This window comes from Salvia miltiorrhiza, chromosome 6 (genome assembly GCF_028751815.1).
Source record: "Salvia miltiorrhiza cultivar Shanhuang (shh) chromosome 6, IMPLAD_Smil_shh, whole genome shotgun sequence".
Taxonomy (NCBI): Eukaryota; Viridiplantae; Streptophyta; class Magnoliopsida; order Lamiales; family Lamiaceae; genus Salvia; species Salvia miltiorrhiza.
In genome coordinates, this window is record NC_080392.1 from 3,687,463 (window position 1) to 3,707,380 (window position 19,918).

The 19,918-nt window shown below is 34.5% G+C and overlaps 2 protein-coding genes across 6 annotated transcripts; one reads left to right on the forward strand and one right to left on the reverse strand.

The window, feature by feature from the left end:
• The first annotated feature begins 388 nt into the window (after positions 1-388).
• Positions 389-7,930, forward strand: LOC130988011 (uncharacterized). Of its 5 annotated transcripts, XR_009089952.1 has the most exons (13): positions 389-544; positions 748-894; positions 1,411-1,531; positions 1,656-1,795; positions 1,889-2,033; positions 2,552-2,730; positions 3,445-3,685; positions 4,169-4,252; positions 4,365-4,510; positions 4,794-4,901; positions 5,203-5,291; positions 5,591-6,145; positions 7,838-7,930. XR_009089952.1 is itself a non-coding variant. In XM_057911751.1 (12 exons), exons 1-12 carry the CDS (start codon positions 476-478, stop codon positions 6,093-6,095), a joined length of 1,992 nt encoding a protein of 663 aa, XP_057767734.1. In that variant the 5' UTR covers positions 389-475; the 3' UTR covers positions 6,096-6,308. The 5 variants fall into 5 exon arrangements, 4 of the variants coding, with proteins under 4 accessions (XP_057767734.1, XP_057767736.1, XP_057767735.1 ...); XM_057911751.1 differs by lacking the exon at positions 7,838-7,930 and having other exon boundaries at positions 3,427-3,685; positions 5,591-6,308; XM_057911753.1 differs by lacking the exon at positions 7,838-7,930 and having other exon boundaries at positions 5,591-6,308.
• A 424-nt stretch (positions 7,931-8,354) lies between these two features.
• LOC130988009 (respiratory burst oxidase homolog protein C-like) lies at positions 8,355-17,704 on the reverse strand. Its single transcript, XM_057911749.1, has 12 exons — positions 16,959-17,704; positions 16,681-16,840; positions 16,534-16,582; positions 16,337-16,450; positions 15,535-15,954; positions 13,731-14,117; positions 13,103-13,198; positions 12,610-12,725; positions 12,143-12,245; positions 10,953-11,026; positions 9,992-10,563; positions 8,355-8,829 (listed from the first exon to the last, which is right to left on the reverse strand). The coding sequence occupies exons 1-12, from the start codon at positions 17,560-17,562 to the stop codon at positions 8,720-8,722; spliced, it is 2,805 nt and encodes a 934-aa protein (XP_057767732.1). The 5' UTR covers positions 17,563-17,704; the 3' UTR covers positions 8,355-8,719.
• Between the last annotated feature and the right edge of the window lie 2,214 nt (positions 17,705-19,918).

The window sequence follows — 19,918 nt, forward strand, 5'->3', positions numbered from 1 at the left end:
AACACTATTAATTAACTCTTTATTTTATGAAGAGTGTTACATGAGAGATATTTTAATCAATCTAGATTTATTTTCTACATACTTCTATGAAAATAGATATTTTCCAGACGTCATTTATTCCATAAAAAAAATAAAATTAAAATAATACTTCATCCGTCCAAAAAAAATACTCATATTTTTTTGTCATTTTGAGATGTCTATAAAAACTAGTCCATTTCCATTTTTAAAAACTCTTTATTACATGGTGGGTCATTTTTCTCCATTCACAATACAATTATTATTTTTATTAAAATTCGTGTTGTTCACTTTTAGAAACGACACATTTAGGATTATTTTTTGTGTACGGAGGGAGTATTAAAATTAGTACACGGTATTCCGCGCCAAAACTTGCGAGTTCCGACTCTTATAAATAAATCCGGAGAAATCTCACTCTCAAAATTTATTAGCCAAAAAGGAAAATAAACTGAGTGACAAAATGGTGCTGCTCTGCTTCGTATTGGATTTGCGGAGCTTATCGCCTCCAGTTCTTCGAGATCTGAAGCAGGTATGGAGATAATACATGCAAATACGCACGTTCATTATGCTCGAACAAGTCAATTTGAAGGATTGTTTTGTAAAGAAATGTTCTCTTCATCCGAATCTTATATTTCTTAAATCCAGAGATCAGATAACTCAGAAATTGCTCGGAACGTTTGATTTTGACTAAATTCGATTTGGAATTAACTGTTTTCCCCCCTACCGTGCCAGTCATTGTTGCAGCTTGCAAATTACTACGCAGTTTCGAGTCCGAAGGTTGATTATTGTGTTGACGGAACTCAATCGAATTCGAAGCCTCTGCCTGACCGGATTGGACTGTGCTATATCGTGCGGAACCGAATTACTTGTTCCGATGAGGTATTTTAGCTCAAAAAATGCAAATCGTGTGGTCGCGTTATTTGCATTTTGCTATGGCTACTATAATGGCATAAAGCTCACTTCAGTTACCTGCATTCAATGACATTCACCTTATGGTGTTTCATTGTTTAACGCAAGTATCATACAGTCCTAATGTTAAATGAAAATCTTAAAAAGGCAAATACTTGATGGCGTTTGCCAAGCATTTCTTTAATATTCAATTTTGATAATTATATACTATCAATATTGGAATATGTGGAACTCCACACATGTTTGTTTTTATGCAACATCAATCTTATTTGAGTCCGGCACCATTTCAGGAACACGGAATTGTTTGCATTAGTTGAAATGTGCTGTATAATTTATGCACTTCTGCATGCCGAAACGTTATGTTCTTAAACTTCGTCTACCTTTTTTTCTTCTTTTTCTCTGGACATCAATATTGTCACTTCTTCATTTTGGATTCATAGAGTAAATTGACTGATGATAAGTAGTGAAAACTTCTACTTTAAACAGCTGAAGATTGCATATAATCCCCAAGGAAAGTTCAGCTTACGCGACCTTCATCGTGCACTGAATAATTTGCCTCTTGATACTTTTTGTCCTGAATCTAATGATTCTGAAGGCATATGTAAGGGTAATTAGTTTATTCCCATCCCTTGCACTGAATCCTCATGTTATAAGCACGCATGACTATATTTTATGGGTAAGCTATTCTGATATATCGGCGATTATTTGTATTTTCTTATTATGTGCCGCAGACCTGAAGCTGGCAGATGTTCTGAGTGAAAAAACTGTATACACTTGGGGAGGCCAAGATAAAACTGTTAAAAGAAAAGTGATTTTGATTAGTTCTTCTCTTGTTGGTGCCTTGGATCCTGTAACAATGAAGGCTCTGACAGTGAGAATTTCCAGCTGTCCGATCAATACACTGATGATAGTGATCATGTTTTATAATTGTAAATTAAAGATTTTTTGGTGAGTTTCTTGTCAGGATGCAGCTGACAAGTGTGTTTTGGTAGAATTCATTTTGTTGGAGCAAACATCAAGTCAACTAAGTAACAACAGTGAGAATGTCAACCAATTTGTTAAGCAGATTGGTTCTCTAACAAACTGCTCATTTCAGACCTGCGTACCAGGTTAAGCACGGCTAAAATATACAGATTCTAAATCATAATTCTACACTGCTTAGAGATGACACGTTCTGTTTTAATATTACTACAGATTTAAACAAGATTAGCAATGAAGATTACAATTCCTCACTCTTCTCAATATTATGAATCAGAATTTTACACAAATATCAATTTGCTGTTTCACCGGATCATTGATTAAGATGCAATTTCTATCTTGATTTTATAGCTGTAACTCTAAAACCTATGACTATACCAGCTCATCATGCACTACGTGTTGCTTGATTTCCTCATATCTCGGTTAATATCCCTAGATCTATGGAGTTTGTTTAGCTGGAGCAGATTTAAAAGAATGATCTTTATTTTATCCACAATTACTTTAGGCAGCGAACATCTTGTATTCAAAGGGAAAGGAAGGTTAATATTTAGAGTATGATAGTACTTACTGAAAAAGTTCTATTTTCAGTATTGATCTCTTCAGATATCATTATTTTCAATTTATATGTTTATCAAAATTATATTTTCAGGTCTACAGGTATTGTATGGTCTAGGAAAAAGATGGTTTCAGGAATTAAAGGATGACAAAGATGTACCACTACAAGCCCATTTTATCTTCAAGAGTAGTTTAATGAGCAGCTGCAATCAGATATCCTGCAACTTGTGTGTGTCTTTCAACCCCACAGTTGATGAGTTCAATTATTGTCAGGTATCCACTACATTAATTGAATAAATGCAAACTTCAAGTGATTTATGGAACCCTACTTGATAAGTTCAATCGTTGCCAGATATTTAATACATTAATTGAATAAAATACATGCATGCAAACTTCAAGTGATTCTGGTTCTTTAGACATTTTGTCTGAGCATTCTTACATGCTCAGTTTTGACATAGTGTGCATATTATCAGCAATTTGCATACAGTTAAAAGCAGGGATAAATATATTTGTGCATATCTGATCGCAATAATATCCCTGCGATGGCTCCTGCTTTTTTACACCTCAACAACACAAAAATCTGGCGTTAAATTCTAACACATGCCTGTTATTAGATTATTGAGGGTGTTGAAAAGCCCTTTCTATCAAGTAATATCTAAAGAGAGCCATCTTCTTAAGGAGGTTCCAAATCTTCAGTTTAAGTAGCTTGGACTCAATTGTGTAGTTTGGTATTCTTTTAATCTTTCTTATCGAGCTAATCCACACCCTAAAAAAGAAGAATAGTTATCCTTATTTGTGATAATTTGGATTGACAATGTGTAAGAACTTGTAAAACAAACCTCATTTTTCAGATATGCATTCTATACATCATTGTCTTAGACAGAGTTAATTTTACGTCATATTCGGTACATGCTTGCTTCCACCAGCAGTGCTTTCACTTGAATATGAAATGAATATTACTTTTCTTAGTGTATTCTATTTCTGCAGACATGCAGATGTCATGGCATTCCGTTGGATCACTCAAGTGTGCATCAGAGCAAGAAGTTTTATTATTGCCCCGTAACCCATGATAATCTTGGATCTTTAGATATAAATGAGAACTCTGTCAGGGTTGGTGAACAAACAATACTATACATGCCCTCTTTTTATGACAGACCAAAGCTGAAGAAAGTTACATCTATTGATTTTGATGTCATTCAGAGGACCAACTTAGGATCACTAGATGAAGGTATATATTTATCTAGGAAAAGGTGCATATTTGTTTTCCGTGATTATTTTATGCTATCAAGTATTAGGTTTATCGTATTTAGCTGTATATGAAGCTCCAATTCCATAAGCCTCATGGACATTGCCATAAATGCAACCTTGATTTGCATCTTGTACTTGCATTTATTCTAATGTTTCTTTTCATGTGGACTAGTCCCAATGGTTTTATGTTCCCATGCAATCTCTATTGTTTTTGTTTGTGGCATTTGTTCTGCATTGTGAAGTTTGTTTTGCATGAGATAAATTTGAAGAACTCTTCTTTTTGTAGGTTTCTGTGCTACTAAAATGTTAATAACTGCAGCAGATCACCGGCATTTGAGTCCCTTTTTTGTCTCATCTATAAACCCTACTCCCTAGCTTCAATACTCAATATCCAGGAAACCAGCTGCTGAAAAACTTCGATTCACACCTTCCAGTTCTAAATTGGTGCATTTTCTCTTGACAGGGTTAATAATGGGTGCTGCGTATTATGTTACTCCAACTTCTCTCAATTCAGATGAGAGTAACAACTCAGAGCTAAATTGCCAACGTGTGTGCAAAGGATCTCTTGATCTTGTTTAGATATTATGCCTGTCAGTGTTGTTGCGACTATTTTTATATGCTAGGACTGATTCATCTCTCACTTATATTATTGATTGCAGTCTTTCAAGTCGTGTGTAGAGTTCTAAAATCCCTTGATCAGGGTCTGGTTTGCTCTTCTACTTGTAACATTGAAACTGCAACAGATACTTCATTCCGGTTCTTTTATATTCTTCTACCTTCGGACAAAGGGCTGATGCTTCTGAGGGTAAAGTGTGGATATCCATATTACCTTTTTCATCTATTTGCTTCAATTTTTTCTAAGCTACCTGTTTGTAAGCTCCCCATTAAAGCGGCAGAGATTGTTTCTATAGAAAGTCTTGATAAACTGTTATTGTTTCTATAGAAAGTCTTGACTGTAAATTTGGTTTTGAAGCCCCTTCTATATCTGTTGCTAGACTTTAACATTCCATATCCTAGAAAGCTGACCTAACCTTCTCTTCTTTTCTCTGCTTCTAATCAATATTCTTGTCAATTTTGTAAATCTGTAGAGGCTTTCAGCATCAGAAGAGTTGTTGCCCATGCTTGCTTATAATCACCTCACTAGCTCTTCTGTACTTGAAGAGATGGAAAGCGCAGTCCGAGCCTCTTTGCTAAAGGTTGACTTCGGTATCTATACTCTTTGATCACTATTTCATCCACATGCAATTGCACTTTTTGGTTTCTTATTTCTATTTTAGTTCGTAGAAGACTGTAAGATGCATAGGCTACACCAGTATGGTAAAAAATTCACAATGCAAGCATTAGAGTATCTAAGCACTAAACCTATCCATCCTCACTAGTAATTGTCTGATCTCTCATAACTCAGCTGATTCTTTTGGGTGATCTTACCATATTTCATAAAAAAAATTATCATTTTTTCCGTTTTGCAATTATACTGATATTCAATTTTGTTCCCAGGTGGAAGTGAGCGACTACAATCCAGTCCAACACGAGAGAGGTTTCCATAAAAAGTTAAACATGCTTGTTAAAGAGAGCCTACAATTTGGGTACATATATTCTAATCTTGTTTGATTTTCTCTTAGTAATGCTTCTTTCTCTACCATTTTGCCTAATGTTTGATTCTAGGCTCATTTCGGACCAGCTTGTCATAATTTAGGGACACAATCATCAATCATTGATTTTACTTCTTGATATATGATAGAAATCTTGGATCCTTTCAACTTTGATCCTCTCATTTTGGTTTATTCCACATTAATGATGATTAGCTCAATCTACCATGGCTGGCTCTTTTGATGTATTGTCTGGCTTTTACAGCATCTAAAGCATTACCTACTTACACATGCAGGGCAATACTTCCACAACGCAAGGAACAAATCTCAACTTCAGACTTCAACGTGCAGAGCTCTGAGCTTCAACCATCAAAGCCGGCAGCAGGCAACGTTGTTACAGGAGACGAACCACCAGAATCCGATACTAAACTAGGAGAAAACAGAAGCCGTCCATCTCTAGCAGAAGAATGGGAGCAACTTATTGTCACTGAGCTTGGCAGCATGCATTCTCCAACATGCATTGCAAACACAAAGCTAGATCAACCGGTCGTTGCATCGCCATCACAAAGTAGCAGGCAACTGGATGAGAAAACTTCAAGAATCCTCGAGCGACTGGAAGTCCCCAAGCAGCTAAAAAGGAAAGCAGCTTCGCCTACAATCTCATGCAGTTTTTCTGCTGATGTTTGTGGGCCGGTAAAGAAGCCCCTGATACCGTATAGGACCACTGACAGCGAAGATCAAGGCTCGGTATTCACCCAACCAATAAAGCCCAATTTCCAGAGATTAAAAAGGAAGAAGTAGCAAGAGATGCCTGATGCATAGCCGAACATGTTACCAGCTCTTATTATAAGGTAATCTTCTCATCCATTTACTACAAATGTCCGAGTAAAAATAGACAAGTTTACTGTCTCAAAAAAATAGTAAAAAATGGACAAGTTTCATTTGTTGTTTCATAAATTGATAAAGGTTGCTAAATATACGATGATCAATTGGATCCCATGTTTGTTTCAAAAATTTCTTTTGTTTCCTGAAGTGAATTTTGAAAATACCAAAATGAAACTGTCTGCACATACAAAGTAAATGTAAGAGAAGAAAATTTCTAATCGCTAAACATACAAAAAAAAAGAGAAGAAAATACTATTCTTTAATTTCTTCGATGTTATGAGTATTTATGGATAAATGTCATTTTGAATTTCAAATTATTTTCGTATTATCAATTACTCCATCCGTTCTATTCTAATAGGTTCGTTTTTCTTTTTGAGACATCCCACTGAAATAGGTTCGTTTGCCATTTTGAATATTAAAAAAATGTACTTAATTAGTGTGGATCACACCATTTTCTTCATAAAAAGTAAGTTTCTTAATCTTGGTGACCAAAAGAAGTGAGCTTATTAGAGTGAGACAGAGGGAGTACATCTTATATTATTGATTTTTTTTTTTAAATCGGGAACTATCTATTTTGTATGTGATTATAATCAATAATTAATCAAATTATTAATTATAATAATCCAAGATGAGAGTATAGGGTTATAATTTAGAAATATTTAACTATTTAAAAACTAATAATTATATATAGTTATATATAATATATAATATATAATATTATAAATATAATTTGGAATTTTTCGGATTTTAAAAGTGTCAATCCTATCTGATCTGAAATTTACTTAAAATTCAATCCGAAAATTCAAAAAATCTGAACCAAATTTTAAATTTTAATTTGATTCGGGTTAGATGTTCGGATTTCGAATATTTTGCTCACTCCTATCATCGTACCGGGGTTGGAGCATTATCACCACGTGGTAGTTTCCTAATTCTTGCAATTTCTTTTGTGGTCTTTGCCTTTTAATTTGTCCTTTCTTATCACGCTGTACTGCACTCATATTATATACATGAAACTCACACCCACAATTTTCTTGTCACTCTGTATTGCACTAACGCGCTTGTTTAATTTGGAAAGCGCATTGTTTTTTTGCGTGTGAAGTTAATTAGTTGAAAACTGCCCCGTTTGTTAGCCAAAAGTTTGACATTATCACATATTTTGAACAATCTATCATATTTTGAAAATGAAAAATGATCTCTTAAGAAATGAAATTTTGAGCCAATAACGCCTAGCTCAAGTGGCAAAGCTGAGATACTTAAAAGACTCTCCTTTGCGAGAAGTCTTGGGTTCAATCTACCTGCGATTATTTATTTATTTTGATAAATTAACAGTATTAAATAAAGAAATTTAAAGACCTACATGCGATTATTTTCCACCTGTGTGTGGTGTAGAGGTCTCGCCTGCGTGCAGATTACTTATTTGATTATATTTAGATATCTCTCATAATTCTAATTCAAATAAAAGAAACAAAATTTTCAACTAGATACTAGATATATCATAGGATGATCTTAATCTTATTATATGATTGCATAATTTTAACAGTATTATATGATTGCATAATTTTAATATTAATCATTGATGTGGATAATTTTATGCATTTTATATTTGGGCTCAATCTAATAATTAAAATATTTATTAATGATATTAAATATGGTTACAGGTTAAATAAGAGACTTAGAGCTGAAACCAATTGTTAAGACCTCAAGCGCTTCCCACTACACTAAAAGTAATTATTGTTTGTGAGTGACTACTTTTATTATTTTAACAATAGCAGTCAGTGCCACAAATTTTGATTTATATTATACACAAATGCGAATGTTGGTCTGTGACTTATAACAACATTGAGATCAAGGCTCGTCAAATTTGAGAAGTACGTTACAAAAGTCAAGCCTGAAGAGCGAATTCAAAAGAGAAGCTCAATTTCCCAATAGAAAGATTTTGTATAATCGTTTGACGTTATATTTTAAGCTAAAGCAAATTGTTTTATACCAATTGGTTTACAAGAAGGCAATTTGTTGCTAGTAACGTGTGAAATCGTTCACCATTTCGTAATTCCCAACACAAGATCTTAAAAAGTACATAAATATATCAGCAACATGGTAACATTCCTAAATGCTGATTTTTAGGAATCCAATGAAATCTCAACAAACCCTACGGCATTAAAAATGTCAAAAGGCCAAAACCAAAAAGAAAAGATTTTATTTTTAAACAACATGCAACTAAAATTACACAAATATACATTTATAATTGAGGTGGGTGGGGAACCACTAACCCCATTACTTAACACCACTATCAATCATTATCTTCCAAATATCAACAAAGACAAATATAATAGTAATCAAATTAGACCCCACGAACTATCTTTTGCTCATTCGATTCAAGCAAAATAACCTCCTACTATATTTACTTACTAAAGAAGAACAAAATTAAAAAATTCCAAAAATAAAATTAAAATTTCTCGAAAAATAATCTCCTCTTATTGTGGGTTGGTTTGGTCCACCAAATTGGGACATCTTCACAACGAAACTTGTCCACTAAAATGTCAAAAGTTTTCTTTGTGGAACTCGAATTTGGTTGAGGTCTTGTGAGAGAAATCACAAGCTAGGTTTCTTAGTTCTGCCACAGGTGGTGGTGCCCCACAATAAAACACTCCTGCAAAAAAATGGTCGACAAATTATTTTTCTTAATTAATTAAGTGATAATTACTCCCTCTGTTCCATGAAGCATGATACAGTTCTTTTCGGCACGAAAATTAAAAAATTGGTATTTTGTGTGTTAAGTGTGGTAGGTGAAAAAGTGAAAAAGTGAATAAAGAATAAATTTTTTGCTATTTTTAAAAACGTGTCATGCTTCGTGGGACAGACCAGAAAAGTAACTGTGTCATGCTTCGTGGGACGGAGGGAATAAATGATAGTATGATTTTACCTTTCAATGACCATTAGCTGGTTTACACAACGACGTGCATGTTATAATCGACGTACGATGCAAAATAATTGCGTGTTTGAATGAATAAATGCATATCTATCGTGTATTGCATGTGTTGATACTTCACTTCATTTGGTGAAATAATTGCAATCACCATGAGAGAGAAAAAGCACTACCACCACCACATGTCTCTACCAACTTTACTTTTAATTATGGGAAGTGATATATAATGAAAGTGATTATTATCACAAACAAATCTTAGGAAATATGATAATAAACTATTATCAAAATTACTTTATAAGAAGAAAAAAAAAACTACTATTATGGATTTATAAACTATAATTTTTGACAAATAAAATGAAGTAGTTTTGGTAATAACAACACATTCATATTCTTAAACGATGATATGACATACGCCAAGATATATAGAGACTAATTAGAGGGTGTTTGACTGAACTTATAAGCTCTTTAAAATAGCTTATAAGTTGTTTAAGAGCTTATAAGCTTCTTCAAAGTATTTAAATTACCTAAATAGCTTAAGCTCTAAAAATAAGCTCTAAAAACTTATAAGTTCCTCAAAATATAAGTTTATCTACCAGAACTTATTTTTTCATAGTTTTATAGTACTATGTATTTTATAAATATTATTCAATTACAATTTGTTATTTTCATCATATTATCCCAAGCTCATCTATTTTCGTTTTTCTCTCTCTAACTTATAAGCTTGTAAAAAATTACATCGTATAAATTTTTGAAATATCTTATGAGCTCTTTAACATAAGCTTAGCCGAATGCCCTATTAATTAGTATGCATGTTTGAGCTAACAATTTCATTTACTTGTAAATGACAACATATATAATGAAATAATATATGTATATAGAAACTTACCAACTCTTGAATTTGGATGATTGAGAGCAATTCTCTTGTAGACCGTCCTCCAATTGGGCTTAGCAAAATGCGACTTAACCCTAGTCCCCGATACAATGTCGACTCCATTTTTAGCATGATTGATTGATTGAAGCATAGCAATTAGGGCAGATCGAGCATCCCCTTCTTCATACACACTTGTGCAATAATTGTGCATTTCAATCACTCCTTTATGATCCATTTCAGCAACCTCATTCATCACACCCTTGAACCAATCGAATGAACCTTGCTCTCTAGTCACCCAATAGAAGTAAGCCCTTCTTGTCTTAAAGTCGTGTTTCTCACTCCCCGATCCCGTTTTTCTTCTATGCATCGGGGAGGAGAACGTGGGGGCGGGCTCGGGTCCGCCCCCACTTCCCTCCTCCATCGCATTCTCTTCCTCATCTATTGCTTTTATGTTGTTGACGATGTCTTTCACCACGCTGATCATCGGGGTCGCCCCGATCCCGAGCCCTACTAGTAAGACCACATCGTAGTCTTTGTAATCTTGTGTTGGAGCTCCATAAGGACCGTCGATTAGTACTCTAGGGAAACTGCAGAGTAGTCACATTTATATTCGTGTATTTTGGTGCAATTATTTTATTCTAAACTTATAGGATAATAATATATATTTGTATTACTTCTTCCGTTCCTTAAATACTTCCTCTCTTTCATTTTGGTCCGTCCCTAGAACATCTTCCTAACCTATTTTTGAAAACAATTCAACTAACTATTACATTTACAATCTTTATTTTTTGTGGGATCCACTCATCAAACACACAACTAACTTCTATTAAAACCCATGCCACCCTTCTTTAGTAAGATGTTTGATGGACGGAGGGGGTAAGATACATCTAGAGCCCATGTGTCATAAAAAATAGTAAATTATATTTTATTCTATTTTTTTTAATAATTATACAAATGATTAAGGAAACGGCCTTACTTGGGATTATTTTCTCCTTGCAAGAAGTCAGCTCTGAGAAGCCCACTTTTTCCTGTGGGTGGAGGCTGACATACCTAACAAAAGAATAAACATAATATACACGTTTAAATTCCAAACAAACAATTGTACACAAATTGAATAAATAAAATAATTGGTACACCAATCTTGGAATATCTCACAATAATAATCTAAGAATTTGCTGGATTCCTCACCGAAACAAGACAAAAAAAAAAAAAAAACCAAGCAGATTAAATGTCTCTCATTATTGCAGAATTTTTGAATAATTTCAAATAATTTTGTATATAACCATTACACGTGGTATTTATTTTCATATTTTGCGCGGATATCATAAAATACGTCGTTATTTACGTACTCCCTCCATCTTTAAATAAGTGTCATATGACACAAAATTACACATACCAAGAAAGAGTATAATTTTACATGCATACCCTTAGTTATATTTCCTAACTTCAAGGTTTCATTTAATTATAACATTAAGACATGAGTAGAATTGGAAGTTTAGCTCAATTTCACTCTAAAATTCCACAATATGACACTTAAAAAGGGACAAAAAAAAATTCTATATTATGACACTTATTTGAAGATGGAGGGAGTATATATATTCAAGTGGAGTCAGATGATTTTTTAGGACAATAAATTAGGTTGATTTGGAAATTAGGACCATAACTTTCGGACTTGTAAAAATAGGATACTAATTAATAAGCGTTGTATCCGCAACACATTTATGGGCCAATTATTGAATTTTGGGACTTTTTTGCGCAGACCAAGCACATGACAATCTGCACTGAGGGGTTGATTATGTGGCAAACACATCAATTTTATAGCTCAAGATAGGATGTCATGTGCTTGGTCCATGCAGGAAAGTCCGAAAATTCGATAATTGGCCGAGAAATGTTCTACGGGTGCAACACTTATTAATTAGTATCCTATTTTTACAAGTCTGTAAGTTATTGTCCTAATTTTCAAATCAACCTAAATTATTGTCCTAAAAAACCCTCTGATTCTATTCAAGCGTATAGTTTAGTAAAGTTGATATCACTTATTTATGTAAATCGATATTACTTATTTATGTATGTATTTATTTGTTATAAATATAATATTATCAACATAAATATATTAACTATTTTATACATATAAAATACGATAAATTTAAAGAGTGAATTAATTACCTCTGAGAATACAGTCTTGAGTTGTCTGGTCCAGTCACCAAGTGTCCGAATGTGAACACTCAGATAATCTTCTCTAGGAGCTGAGGTTATCGAAAAAGGGTGCCTGCAAATAATTAAGTAATTTAATTATCCTAATTAAGACAACATTAATTAATCAACTAATTATTTACAGGTTGTCAAACAATACTTCATTACACATGTGCAATTACCTGTTAGTTCATGATAATCTAGAATATAATCCTCTAAATTTAATACTACTATGGATATATACAAAAGTTTGGTGAGTTTGATCTTTAACAATAATTTATTTATATACTATTACAACATCTAGATGAGATCCCATATGAAATGACATTTTTATCTCATTTTCGTTGCATAAAGGTACACATCATATCCCACATAATAATAACAAGTTAAATGATTAAAATTTCGGAATTTAAACTGGTTTTTTAGTAATTAAGACATACCATTCGAATGGAGAAACAGCTGCGCAGTTGACAAAAATGTATTGTCCACTTTTATATTTGAATCCTTGAGGCTTAGACATGTGTAATGATAGCACATTCCCAGGATACACAGCCACCTTCATCCACAAATTAAATAATTCATGCATGCCCATAAATACTATACAAAACAAAATTCACATATAAAAAATATATTCCATCCCTTCACAAAAAATAATTTAGTTTTGTTCCACAAAAATTTCTATTTTTTTATATTTTCTACCGCATGGTGGTCTGATCCCTTTTCTCCATTCACAATACGATTAATTATTATTATTATTATTATTAACACTACATTTCAAGTGGGACATTTTCTCTATCTATAATACGCTCAACCATTTTTTTATTAAAACCAGTGTCGCCCTTTCTAAGATTTGTGTGTGTGTGTGGATGGAGGGAGTATATTATATATCCGAAACTTTAACAAAAAAATTATGAAATTTGATGCTATAAATACCTTAAGGATCTTGACAGGCTTGATGCTGGATCTGAAGGCTCTGATCAATCTCTCTGCAGCATAAATTGAGATTGGAATGGCCAGATACATCCATGTCTGCCATTTCAATATATAATTTGTTCATATATATTTAGGTCGATTTTCTATAAAAACCAATATATATATATATATATATATATATATATATATATATATATATATATGTCTCCTCTCCCTTTTATAATGCAAATGATCATATCTACAGTGTACATATAGAGTTGGAGGATTTTTTAGGACAATAGTAACTTAGAATGATTTGAAAATTAGGATAATAAATTTTAGACTTATAAAAATAGGACACTAATTAATGAGTAATGCATCAGCATGATTATTCTCGACTTATTTTAATTAGTGTCTTATTTCTGTAAGCCCGAAAATTTAATTTTCTGCCTATTTTAATTTCGAGTAAACTCGAAACGCTTAAAATGGGGCCGAGAAATTATCTTGCGTATCCATTACGATTATTAATTAGCTAGTGCTACGTTTGCAAGTTCGAAAATTTTCGTTCTAATTTCTAGATCAATCTTAGAAAACCCTCTAACTCATAAATGAAATGAAAGTAGGAGAGAAAGGGTGAAGAAGAACTCACAGTTTTGTTGTACCATTTGTGGGTGAGATATAGGTGGATTCCATGAAGAATGAGGAGGGTATACACAACTATGAATAAGTGGTGTGAATACCAAAATGCATTGAAGCCTGCGAGTTTGTCTAAAGGCCTTGGTAGATGCACTTTGTTCCTTCTAAACATAGGTGATGCAAGTGTGAATGCTATGCCCATTAAAACCACCATCACAATCCCTGTCACACCTTCAAATCCTTTCACATAATGCCAATAACTCTTTGGCTGATCATTTCCAAAGTATTGCTCCATCTTCTTGTACTCCCCCGAGCTCGCATGGAGGAGTCGGGGAAAATCGCAGCTCAGATGGCTTATCCCGTGTATTCCGACACCTATTCCAATCGCTACGGCAATCACCTATACATTTGAGTTAGGTTACAGTGAGAACGACTATATATTCTCGTGAGAAATAAAAATAACGAATAAGTCAGCATATAGTGTTGAATAAACTACTTGTAATGCATTAATAGCAACAATTCAGCTAATTGGTGAAATTTTTACCCAAACTAGAATTTGAACCCAAATTTAAATGATTATTCAAGTATATATACTGACTTATTCATACGAAGTCTCATTCAAACTATTCTCTAATATAATTAAACAGTACTCTTGCTTCTTCAATTTTTTATTTAACATCAAGATAAGTTTGACATAATCTAGCTAGAGAAAAGAACATGTGTATGTATTAAAATGTACTAGTATAGTATAATTTGGTTAGTAGGACCACGCCTACCTACTACATTGGAATTAAGTTCTAAATAATTTAGCCTTTCCCAAAGTTGATTAGCACAATGGGAAAAATGATAAGGGCCTATGTCACCCAAGACTTTATTCAACATGCATGATTGTCCAAATATAAAATAGGAATAATTGTACTATGGTCTTAGTTGGTCCTTTCATGAACATTTTAATAATATGAAGAATAATTAAACACACTGCAATATTCCACTAGTGATATGAGGTTTGGTAACTATTATGTGTGTCATAAAAATTAGTGACATGTGATGATGTAGCTATAATCACTAATAGTTAAATTTTCAAACACCACTAATTTTTGTGACATGAATATTAGTTATCAAGCCTCATGTCACTAGTGGAAACTTTTTTTTGTAGTGACAATACTGCATTATTTTTTAATTTCTTTTTTTTCAATTGAGCAACAAAATTTGTACTCTACAAATTTGGAGATATTGTAATTATAAAAAAATTTAAAAGTTTATGATTGCAAATGCGTGTGTGTATATATATATATATATATATTGTGAAAATTACAAATTCGAGTAAAAAATGCGTCATTTCTAAAAATTAACCCTTCATAGGACTATTATTATATCAAGGATTAATTGTTTATAAATACACAAACTATACCTAAATTTTGATTTTTAAACAAATTTATTTTTTGTCTCAAAAAATGCATAAACTTTTAATTTTTTGGAATTTGACCTAGCTTCAAAAGTTCGTCGGCCAATAAACTTGATTGTCTGAATTTTGACAGACAATTTGAAGATAACGTCAAGAACTTTCCAACCGTACCTTTAAATTGTCCATCGAATTTCAGACAATCAAGTTATTAGCTAAACCAATTTTTGAAATTGAAATAAATTTCAAAAAATGAAAAAAAAAAGTATTTTTTAATTAAAAACCAAAATTTAAGTTCATATATTTATAACCAATTATACCCCTTCTATCAATCATCTCCAACCCAGCGAGAAAATTACTCGACACATTTTACCAAATTAACCAAACTAAAAGAAGAATAAAAAAAAAATCTGACCTTATGGAAATTGATATTGTCATCAAAGGGAACCACTATTCCTAATCTAGTCCTGTTCCTCAGCCAAGTAATGGTGTTGCGGCACATCGGCAGCAGAATCAACGCCATGTTGAGCTTCAGCGTCTCCGCCGCGCCCTTGGCGGCGCACACGCAGTGGCCCATCACCTCAAACGCCGCCTTGTTTCTGTACTGCGCGTATTTGTAGGCGAAGAGCGCCGCCATTGCTCCAATCCACAGCGCCATCACCCACACCCTCCGCCAATTGTCCGCCACAAAATACCCGGCGTCGCTGTACAAGCGCCGCAGCGCGTGCTCCTCCGTCGGCCTCAGCTTCTCGCTCAGCATTTTGCTCAGGTTCCGGCTCTCCCCGCCCCCCGTCTGCACCGGCCCTTGCAGCAGCAGCGTCTCCAAGTTTTCTATCTGAATATTCATCATCATCATCATTCTTTAATTATTTCGATTTATTGAATTGGATACGATTAAAGGAGTTATTGTCGAAAAATACTTAATATTTGCAAATTCTCAAATTTATATCATGATCTTTTTTCTCTTCTTTTTTTGTAAATACATGAATTTAAGATTGATTTCGTCCAAATTCAATCTGAACAATCCCATGATTTGCAATTTTTCACTGCGACATGAAAATTGGATTTGAGCGAAATTGGCCGCCATACGACGATTCATAACCTATCTTAAATCTATGTATTTTGTTGCACAAAAATAAGATTATTACATAAATAAGAAAATAGGAAAAATTTTAGGTATTTTCCGACCATAACACCTGAGATTAAATGGGTTGTACCATGATGTAACCGAGATTGGCGGGGTCTAATTCTTCCATGATTAATCTTGCATATTCATCTGCCTGCTTCTGGATGTTGGATAGCCTGTTTGCTGATGCACTCAGTGTTATAATCTGCATATATATAAGAGAGAGAGAGGCACTCAGAGATCTAGAGAGAGAAATTAAGTGTGTGTGTGGTATCAACTATCAAATACCTCTCTCACTTCATCTTCAGTGATTCGGCCATCTGCATCTTTATCAACCCTGCATTCAGGAATTCAAAATGTATATAATATATATATGTGCTTGTGATTGGAAATAATGATGATGATCAATGATTAATCCAAGGTTAAATAAATTACATGTCAAAAAAAGTTTTGAGGCGAGAATCGAAGCTCTGATCGGCGATCTGATCCCAGAAATCCTTCAGCTGCTCTCTCGTGATGGAGTCGCCGGAGATATTCCTCCGCCGCGAAAGCGCGTCGAAGAGCTCGCCGGCGAACTCCTTCGACCCCTTCATCCCTAATATACACACAACATCACATTGCATTGCATAAATAAATCGAGTGGAAGAGTGAATCACAAGTAATGTAGGTATTGGTAGTTCGGAATTTGATTAAGGATTTTAATTTTTAATTACCAATGCATTCGCCGAAGAGCGAGCGCGGCAGCATCCCATTAGCCGCGGTGGAAGTGAGCTCGTGGAAGCGCTTCTCCACCGCGCTCCAGGCGGCGCCGCCGTCGGCCTTGCTGATGAACTTGAGCCCCTTGAGAGCCTGCGCGGCGGCGGACTTGGTCCGGTCGAGCCTCTTCACCGGCTGCGGGTGGCGCGTCAGCGACGCCAGGCGCTTCAACTCTTGCCGGATTCTCGTTGAAGCGCTCCGCGCCGCCGTTGAGCCGAATGAGGACTTCTTTTCCAGCCCCTTCGCCAGGATTTTCAGCTCGGGGTCCTCCACCGCGCCGCCGCCCGCCGCCGTGACGCTGTGCACCGCCACCGAGTCCTCGTGCAGGTCGAGGGTGATCTCGACGTAGTCCTCCGCCGCGGAGGCGGGGCTGTCGACGTCGGGGAGGGTGAAACGCGCGCTCTTCTTGCCTCCGCCGCCGCCGCCGGCGTCGTCGGAGTAGTGGCGGTGGTGGATTCCTTCCTTGTTTTTCATGTGGGATTTTGTAGTTATAATTTGTGAGTATGAGCTAGGCACTGAATTTATACACATAATAAAGTTTTGATGTCTCTTTTGTTGCATATATATGTTGAATTACTGTTTGAGACGCATTAATAATATTTCCGTTAAGTAACTAAGCGACACAATTTCCACTAATCAATCAACCCATAATCGAGATTGCGATCTATTTGGCAGGAATTGATTGTTAAGTGTTTGATCATCCATTATCATGTGGAGGAATAAAGGGGTTAATGGCTGTTTTTATATCAACTAAAAAATATACTTATTAATAAAAAGGAATTATAAACTGTCTGAGCTTGAAAGAATAAAGTTGTCGTTATTTTAATCGCAAACTTTTCTCCACATATTCGACTAATGCAAGTCGAGCATGCATGTCGAACATTAGTGGTAAATAATGCACTAATGCTCAACATGTTCGACCATTGCGAGTCAAATATATTGAATATTAGTGTATTTGTAGTAAATACATTAATGCTCGACCTCTGCAAGTCGAGCAATAGTAGTAAAAACATCAATACTAACTCCACATGCTCAACCACTGCGAATCGAGCAATTGAGCATTAGTACGTAGTCAAACATATCCTCAGAAAATGCACCAATACTCGATATTTGTCAATTGCGACTCCAGCATTACTGGTCGAACATCAGTGTACGTAAATTCAACTAATGCTTGACATAACGGTAAAAAAATCCTAAATATATACTCCTCCCGTTCCACGAATCTTGAGTCACTTTCCTTTTTTGCCGTCTCACGAATCTTGAATCATTTTCTTATATGGCAAAAAAAATTCTCTTTATTCATTTTTTCACCTATCACACTTAACACACTAAATACTGTTTTCTTAATTTCCTTGCCAAAAAGAATTGTCTCAAGATTCGCGGGCAAAAGGGAGTATATAATTTATAGTATATGAGTACTTTTTAATACTCTATATAATACGACTTTGTCCTATATAGTAGTATTATATTTTTAAGATTTGGCAAAATAATTAAACTATGTTTTAGAAATCAAGTTAGTGTTTTAGTTTGTGTCAGCTAATCATTTTGTTTCCTTATAGATGTAGGAATCTTTTATATAGTGCAGTATAGTATTGTGTTAGTGAGATAAAATCACTATTAAATTAAATAAAAAGGGATGAGAGCCTGTTCACAATACGGCGTCGTACCAAAAATAAGAACACAAATTTTGCATGCAGAGATTGTTGCAGCCGGCGAGAATGCAGAGATTGTTGCAGCCGGCAAGAATGTTGGAAAGAAACAAAGCAGATTTTGGTTTCTTCTTTATTTCTTGTTCACGTGCACATGGGGTTCTGTTAATTTGTTCAAATTCTTTTAATCTTTATTTCATTATTTAAAAAAAGAAAGACACAAATACTGAATACGTACGAGTTTTTCAAAAAAAAAAATTAAAGGATAAAAGTTTAATTAATGACAAATTGACAATGAAAATAAACTTGAAGGGATGAGACAATGAGACGTAACACACCCCCTTCGTCCCTTTAATTTTGACTTGTTTTCTTTTTTTAATTATATATCCTAATTAAGTTCGATTTTTATGCTATAATTTTATTAGCGTAAATAATTCTATTAAAAGAAATAAAAACAAACTAAGCTTAAAGAAGGACAAAGGGAGAAATAAACTAGATTCTAGATATAGTCATATAATGATACTAAGGGGGTGTATTCGTTGTGGAATTTGATGGATTTCTATGGATTTTAAAAGTCTGGGTGTATTCGTTCAAGACTTTTAAAAGTCTGCAGAAATCTGGGTGTATTCGTTCAAGACTTTTAAAAGTCCATATAAATCTGGGTGTATTCGTTCAAGACTTTTTAAAATCCATACAAATCTAGGTATATTCGTTATTCCATTGACTTAAAATCTGGAATGACTTTTATGGATTTCATCCAAAAAATACACACGACGAAATCCGGCCAAGAACCACGAGAATTGAAATCCATGAAATTTTAAGCGAGCGCTGAGTTCCAGCGCCCGCGGCCAAGAAGCCAGCGAGCGCTGGAACTCAGCAATCGTTGAGAGTGTCCAGCCCTTGCTCCGTTACATAGCTTCTGTATAACTCATCAGGAAATAAGACATTTCACTGATCATGTGTGCTACATAGCTTCTGTATCAGGAAGCACGACAGATACGTGTTCATATAACTAAGATGTACGTTTCAATGATTTTGTTATGATTCGTAAAGTAGATAGTTTCAAACTAAAGATATGATGCTTCACAGATAATCATGTAATCACACAGAAAATTGAAAATTCATAGTTCCTTGTAAGCAAGTTCGTCAGCAGCTTCCCAGTATTTGTTTTCCCACTCAACACCTTTATCAGCACTAACGCCCTGGGTTTCCAGTCAGCGGTCGTTGGGTTTCCAGCGGGTGCTGAGACTCCGCGGGCGCTGAGTCTC

Bases quoted from the DNA above. Each gene is read 5' to 3' on its own strand.
- LOC130988009 (XM_057911749.1), bottom strand. From the start codon at position 17,562: ATGCAACAAAAGAGACATCAAAACTTTATTATGTGTATAAATTCAGTG. The intron at 16,841-16,958 runs GTAATTAAAAAT...TGTGTATATTAG, and splicing joins GCTCTTCGGCGAATGCATTG to GGATGAAGGGGTCGAAGGAG. The intron at 16,583-16,680 runs GTAATTTATTTA...TCCTGAATGCAG, and splicing joins CTCAAAACTTTTTTTGACAT to GGTTGATAAAGATGCAGATG.
- LOC130988011 (XM_057911751.1), top strand. From the start codon at position 476: ATGGTGCTGCTCTGCTTCGTATTGGATTTGCGGAGCTTATCGCCTCCA. The intron at 1,532-1,655 runs GTAATTAGTTTA...TATGTGCCGCAG, and splicing joins TTCTGAAGGCATATGTAAGG to ACCTGAAGCTGGCAGATGTT. The intron at 5,292-5,590 runs GTACATATATTC...TTACACATGCAG, and splicing joins AAAGAGAGCCTACAATTTGG to GGCAATACTTCCACAACGCA.